This window comes from Triticum urartu, chromosome 7A (genome assembly GCF_056163025.1).
Source record: "Triticum urartu cultivar PI428250 chromosome 7A, HENAU_Tu73, whole genome shotgun sequence".
In the NCBI taxonomy this organism is placed as follows: Eukaryota; Viridiplantae; Streptophyta; class Magnoliopsida; order Poales; family Poaceae; genus Triticum; species Triticum urartu.
This window is the reverse complement of record NC_141879.1, coordinates 56,565,210-56,572,856: the sequence shown is the minus strand read 5'-3', so window position 1 is coordinate 56,572,856 and position 7,647 is coordinate 56,565,210. Positions and strand designations below refer to the sequence as shown.

Genomic DNA, 7,647 nt, shown 5'->3' with positions numbered 1-7,647 from the left:
TGCAGACAAAAAAACCCTCGCCCGAGATGGCACTGCCCATGATCTGGAGGTTGAGCTGGCGGCCGCGGGACGGGCAGTTCGCTGCCGCATGACCTTCTTCCTTGCAAAGAACACAGAGCGGCTTGACCTTACATTTAGATTGGAAATGACCCAAGCGCCCGCACTTGAAGCACTGCACCTCCGGGACCTCTTCCACCGGAATGGGCTCCTTCGTCGTGCCCATGGACGAGGACGGCAGCTCCATCGCCAGTGGCTCAGCGAGAGCCCTTGGCTTCTTGGCCAGCGGGTCGCCGTGGCCCCCACTGCAGTTCGGATGCTCCATGGGCTTGCACTCGAGCTCCCTGCGCCGCTGATCGGCCTTCTTCTTCTTCTTGCGCGCTTGTTGCTGGATTCACCAAGGTAGAGGAGGAGCCCAATCCCCCTCGCGCCCCCCTGATCCTGGAAGTAGCCGCGCTGATCCCTGTCATCTCTGCCGCCATGCCGCTCGCGCATCGAGCGCTTCGCCTTATCACGCAACTCCCGCTCCCTCCGCCGATCTGCCTCATGGTCCGACAACTCCATCAGACGCTTGTCCACCCGCCGGTCGCCCATCACCGCCACCGCAAAGGATTTGAGAAGAGGATGGGGAGGATGAGAGATCTGGATGGTGTGGGCGGAGTGAGCCAGCCGCCGCACCTCACAAGTGCTAGCTGGAAACCCTAACGAAGCGTCCAGGCATCCGCGCCGCAGCCATATATAGTCGTGAGCGGGCCACTGAGCAGGTCCGCACAAGATACAAGATGTTGGCTACAAAGTAGTTATCCCCTTAATTTGGTTTTGCTGCTCAAGAGTCAGGAGACAAAAAGAGGAGCTACCTTTCTCTTCTCTCTGTAGTCATAGGAACATGTATAAGTCATGAAGAAAGCAATAGCAACATACTAAACGATCGTGTGCTAAGCTAATGGAACGGGTCATGTCAATCACATCATTCTCCTAATGATGTGATCCCGTTAATCAAATAACAACTCTTTGTCTATGGTTAGGAAACATAACCATCTTTGATTAACGAGCTAGTCAAGTAGAGGCATACTAGTGACACTTTGTTTGTCTATGTATTCACACATGTATTATGTTTCCGGTTAATACAATTCTAGCATGAATAATAAACATTTATCATGATTTAAGGAAATAAATAATAACTTTATTATTGCCTCTAGGGCATATTTCCTTCATCAACAACCTCCTCAACTCGCATGGTCGGATCCTTGACATCGGCATTGTTGAGCAACAACCTATGTTTCTTCCCTAGGCGATTCCCCCTCTCTCATCCCCTCCTTAGGATTTCTTGACTCGTCTTCCTCTTCAAAGCCACACATTTGTCTGTCATCTTCTATTGTTGTTCATCTATTCTTTTTGTTCTTGTCCCTGGCCGAACAAATCGAACACCAACACCGCCAGTGAAGCTAGCCAGTAGTAAACCCCACATGCAATATATGTCTTGTTACTACTAGAGATTGACTAGCACAGTCGGCGGGTGACCATGCCACTGTTCAACCACTAGAGAACAACTTTAGTCTTACATATTTATATTGAATTTTTTTACTTAGTGACAACTAATCTTGGTATTCGGTGTTTTTCATTTCTATTTACACATTATTATTTGTACATGAGTATCCATGCATTATATTAAATACTACTATTTGTTAGGTATAACACCCAACTAACAATGTAACCAGGCTTTTTATATAAAGATACAAACAAATAGATTGTTTTTGTTGAACTAAGTTTTATTTTGTCACAATTTTTTACGACTTCCACTTTGGTTTAGGAAATTTCAGAAAGAACTGTTTACAATAGATTTTACCACAAATATAAGCACATAAATGGTATCACATTGACCAACAAATCAACTTATGCATCTTGATGTATTATAGTGTGACTGTGTATTTATTCATTGTTTCGTTAAATATCTACAAAACTTAATGGCTAGATAGGGATTTTTTATTAAAGATTTCGAGAGTATCATAGATACAGTTTATGTGTAAGTAAACAGACAATTCTAAAGTGTACGAAGTGTGAAAATAGCACATCAATACAAGAAGTATGTTAGAGCATCTCCAGCAGTACCCCTATTTCCAAAAAATGCATGCATGGGGAGAACTGAGGCCAATGACCTGCTCCAGCACTTTCCCTAAACCCATTTTTTTTAGGATCTCTACCAAAAAAAACACCCATCACTGCTGATATAGAGGGAGAGATGCAACTCTACCTATCCATCAGTTGACATTGGGTGGAGCCAGCTTCCTGAAGGTTCACGGGCAGTGCGCCACCTTCCCCTTCACCGTTCCTGCCGCTCATCCACCGGACCTCCACACCTGTCATCGGCCAGCCGATGTCGCACTGGCTCCCCTGCACAACAGGGGCTGTCGAGCCGTCCGTCGTTGCCGTGCGACCAACGTTGCTGCCTGTCGTGACCACCACCTGCCACCAGTAGATGACATCTTCAAGGTGCTTGGCAAAATTTCTCAGCAATTTTTTTGTTCAATGAAGAAATTTTAAGTTCATCAATGATGTTAATTGTTTGAATATGTATTTTTCAGATGAACTTTATTTCCGAGTTGTTTTCCGATGATTCATCGCCGGATGATGATGACAATTTGGAGATGGCATTGTTGTTGAAGAGGAATGCAACTGGGCAACATGGTCATTGTTCCTTCAAGAAGTTTGCGTCGTCCATGTGGATGCTTGCATATGGTTGTCCCGCTGATACCGGTGATGATTGGATAGGAATTGCAGAGACACAGTCTTCAAAAGTTTAAGAAATTTTGTGAAGTTAGTCATTCAAAACTTTAGAGAATACCTCCAAGAATCTAATGAAGATGACACTAAAAGGCTTCTGCAGATGGCCGCATCAAAGGGCTTCCCAGGTATGCTTGGAAGCATAGAACGTATGCATTGAAAGTGGAAGAATTGCTATAGCATGGCATGACTAGTTCAAAGGGAAAACTAGAGATGCAACCATAATTCTTGAAGATGAGCCATCAAATGATCTATGGATTTGATGTTCCTATTTGGGATTGCCGGGATCTCACAATGACCTTAATGTGTTGCAAAGATCTCATTGTTTGTAAAGCGTGCCAGTGTACAAAGTACAGAAAGAAAAGACATAGGGAAATATGCATTTTATTAATCTCGTGTTGAGAAAAAAAATTGTGCGCCATAGCGTCGCTAATAGTATTGCTATAGCACGCTGAGAATTGGCTCGCTAAATAAATTAATGTACAATGTCTCGTTAATAGCATGCTATAGCGCGATATAGTATGCTAGTAGCGTGCTATTTTTTTCCTTGACTGCAATTGAGCCATATTTTGTATGTTTCATACGTGGTATTTTTTTATGGTAGTCATAGCTTTATGGATGCTAAGTTTTTCCTTGACGCTGAAAAAAATTGGAACAATTTGGGCCCGGGCTTGCTCCAATCCTGACTTCGCCACTGGGGGAATAGGCAAGGAAGCAGTGCGGGAGCCAGGATTTTTTCAGGTTCACTTCTACAAATTGATAAAGACAGCAAACTACTCGGTGTGGGGCGGTGGCACTTCGGCATCTCCAACGGCAACCCGCAAATTTTAGTCCGCATCCGTCCGCGGACATGGATGCGGGAGGCAGCCATCCAACCATAGCCGCATACATTTTCGCAAACCTCGAACCAACCGGACGAAATACGATCAAACTGGACGAATTTTGATATAAACACGGTGGATTTCATTGAAAGTAGGATAATTTGTACATGAAACCGGATGATATTTCGTCCGGTGAAGTAAAAACCTAAAACTAAAACCCTAAACTATCCTATACTTCACGGTGACCTCGTAGACCATGCCGGGCTAGCCGGCGGCTCCACCTCCGTCATCATTGCCCGGCCCGTAGTCGGAGTCGTCATTGTCAGGCTTGGGATGGCCAAAGGTGGCGGCATCGCGAAAGGGCTTCTCGGCGGCCGCCTGACACTCACGGGTGATCCTCTTCGCCTCCTCTCGCGTCGTGTGCAGTGCAGCCGCCGCCACCGAGACATGGGATGGGGGAGAGGGCGGCGGTCATTGGAGGCGTCATCGTTGGCGGCGGCGGCGATCTCGGCGAGGGACCAATCCTCGAGGTGGCGGCGACGGTGCTTGGCCGTCTCTGACGCCGTCAAGGAGCGGTCCAGGGCCCAGGTGTACACCACGTCCGGGTCCGCCGTGATGTGTGGCGGTGGGACGTCGGAGTCCGCGAGCTGCGATCGGCGCGTGGCTTTGAGCCTATCCCGCCGGCGCTGTTGCCGGTCGGCGTACTCCTGCGCCGTCATGGTGCTCCATTTCACAATAGATAGGTAATAATACTTCTGAAGAAAACCAACGAGAAGTGAAAGCAGTTTGCATTTCCAGTTCTCATGTCGGGATGTACTGGAGCATAGTTACCTGAAAAATATGAAAGAAGAGAACTCCAGCCGAATTTCGTGGTTGTCGGGTCTGATCTGCATTGCGATTGCTGATGGGCGGGTTGCATCTCCAGCATACTACCTTCTGGAGTGTAGCAGAGACTGAGAGAGAACAGAGAGAAGGAGAGCAAGCAACAACAAAACAAATGGGCAGAAACACGGGCCTAATAAGTATTCTACTGAGCATCTTGTAGTAGCTTTTGTTTTCAACTCGGATCAAACTAATCCTCTTTTGCATCCACAAGGTGGGATGCAGAACAATATGTTACAAGTTGCTACCACCGGTCCTTTTGCCTCTATATCTGTACTCCGTGATAAAGCAACAGATGCAGCCAAGAAAAAGCAAAAAAGAAAAGGCTGCTAAAGTGCCCAAGCAAGGAACCGTGCATGGAGATAAAGAGAATGCTTTGCTTTGGGTAGAGAAAGCAAAGTGATGCACCCATCTATCCTGAGAGCTAGCTGAGCTCTGCTGCCACCGACGTGAGCGAAAAATCATCTTGGATTTCGATCGAGCAAGGTGATACCTGTCAGCTCAGGTGACTCGCATCTCTTCATCTGACATATTTATTTCTCTGTGCATATATGCATAGGCATGCATGTATAATTTGCATGCCTCTCGTTTTGCATGCAGTGTGAGATCAGCGACATTTGTGGGCCGGGAGCGGAGTATTGGTCTAATCTGCAGGCGATGGGTTAGATATATATATCCGGCTGCCATGTTTTTCATCCTCAATCTCTTGATATCTTCATCTAGGGCTGGATGTATTTCTTTCTTGGATTATTTTCTTCCTCCTGTCATCCTCGACTAGAAGATCTAGCTAAAGGTACTGCAGCTGGAAACTTAAATGCATCCTGTATATAAACGAAGTAGCTTATTATTGGATTATATTTTTTGCAGTGTCAGATCAACAACATTTGTAGTGTGGGTGTCATGGTTTCCTTTTGCTGCTGGTAGCAGTACTATTTACTTTCTTTGGAGAACAATCAAAATGGATCTTCCAATAGAACTGGTTAGTGCATCTGATGATCTCTCCTTACTAACCTCACTTGATGTCTACTGACATGGGAGTTGTTGTTTGTTCAAAACTTGATCTTGTTAGCATGTGCACAACAGTGGTAATCTGCCGCAAGGCTACGCTAGGACATCTAACATCCAGCATTGCATAACTGCACCTTTTTTTTCAATGTTTTAAATAGCAGGCTCACATTGCATGAGTACCAAATAGCGGTGGTTCTCCAAATCAGCTATAGCGGGGCTATAGCCCAGCTATTAGCGTACTATTGTACATGAGTACCATTTAGCAGCACCTTGCTCAAAAAGCTATAGCGAGGCTATAGCTGGCTATTTAAAACTATGGTTTTCTTTTATTTCATTGTAAGCTACACAGAGCGCAAACTCTCCAACACTTTTAGAAGTCATATCTACCATTCTTTCATTGCTACAGGAGGTACATGACTTTGATGACGCCCCGAGAAAGCTGTTGGATCTTATGCTGCGCTTAGAGTCAAATAAAGGAGCTAAGTCATTCTTCTTTGGTGGCTGGCTCGGCTGTGGTGTTGGAGCCTCTGCTGTTCTCAGAGCGACATCTGAACTCCTGAGATCTGAAAGAAGTGATCCTGACATGAGAGACCATTTTGACAAAATTATCCATGTAGACTGCTCTGTGTGGAAAAATAGGAGAGCTATGCAGAGGGCAATCGCGGAGGAGTTAAACCTTCACCGTTTGATGCACGTGTTTGATAAGCAGGATGAGGATGATGATTTTAGAGGTATAGACGTGAGGTCTAGAGTGGAGATACCAAGTATCGGAAGAGAGATCAATGTGTCTCTGAGAAATGAAAGATTCCTGCTGATTTTTCACTGTGGGGGAGAAGAAGATATTGATTTGACAGAGTGTGGCATTCCTAATCCTGATTTTGGAACCTATGCTTTAGGATTACTTTTATGGACCAGTTATGGAAGATTTCAGCTCTCGGAGAGAAAGGAGAGGGTAAACTCAAGTCCTTCTTATTTTAAAACGATTTATTTATGTCCCAATGAGGATGACCACTCGGAGCAGCTATTGTATCATTCATTGCATGAAGAAGCTACTGAAGTGATTGGTTATACTGGCATGGATGATATCAAACCATCAATAGTCTTGGATTGTTTCTTGTATTCACTATTCCTCACAGGGCTACTATATAAAAAACCTATCAGTGTTGACTATGATTGGGATACACATGCTTGCAACTACTGGATATGTGATGACATCCTTCAAGGGGAAAAATCATGTGAGGTCGGCAATGCATTGTATGGAGTGATACAATTGTTGTGCAATCCATCCAAGAAAACAAAAAGATTGGCAGAACATTTTGGTCGACGAAGAGAACTATTTAACCGTTGGATTTCAATCTCTTCCAACCAACTAGGAGAACAAGATATCTCAGTTGTTCCTGTCAATGCATCATCATATTTTGTAACATTTGGGGGAGATAATCAACTACAAATACCAAATGGTCTGTTTCAACTAGCCAACCACCTCCGCGTGCTAAAATTGTGCAATTGCAGCTTTAACTTTCCATCCCCTCCTTTCAGATGCTGCCACAACCTAAAATTTCTTTGGCTTGAACATTGCACAAATATTGGGGAGGAGCAAGGTGGACGTCCATGCTTTTTGGATCTCAATACAAAGTTCTTCCCCTCTCTTGTGGAGATCTATTGGATGTAATCTTCTTTTGCGGTGTGTTTCAAGAGAAGAAACCATCGGTCTCAATACCTAATATTAAAGGACGGATTGTTTCTCCACCTTTTTTCGTCCAATTATTCTTTTTCATACGTTTTTTCGTCCAATTATTCTTTTCCGTACGTGTCAGTTTTAGTCCGCTCAAACCTGACAAAAAAAATTGGGTGGACTCCAGAAATAGATCCTTGGTGTATTGGCTGGAGACTCACCACAACAACCAACTAACCTACGACACGATTGTTGCACACAATAAGAACTTCGTGGTATTGACTCCGTCCCACCCGCGCGCCTATCGGGCCAGCCCATAACCGGGGAAGGACGCCCCCTATTTTTTTTCTTTCTCGAGCTTTTTTCTGTTTTTGTTTTTCCATCTTTAAAAAAATTAGAAAAAAAACAAAATTTCCGAACGAAATGTGAATTTTGAAAATTGTTTTAGAAAAAAATGTTCATGGATTAAAAATAATTTTCATG

The 7,647-nt window shown here is 44.5% G+C and overlaps 1 protein-coding gene across 1 annotated transcript; it reads left to right on the top strand.

The window, feature by feature from the left end:
* The first annotated feature begins 4,886 nt into the window (after positions 1-4,886).
* LOC125524029 (uncharacterized) lies at positions 4,887-7,215 on the top strand. Its single transcript, XM_048689109.2, has 4 exons — positions 4,887-4,986; positions 5,082-5,274; positions 5,349-5,460; positions 5,896-7,215. Exons 3-4 carry the CDS (start codon positions 5,440-5,442, stop codon positions 7,159-7,161), a joined length of 1,287 nt encoding a protein of 428 aa, XP_048545066.2. The 5' UTR covers positions 4,887-4,986; positions 5,082-5,274; positions 5,349-5,439; the 3' UTR covers positions 7,162-7,215.
* Positions 7,216-7,647: the final 432 nt, after the last annotated feature.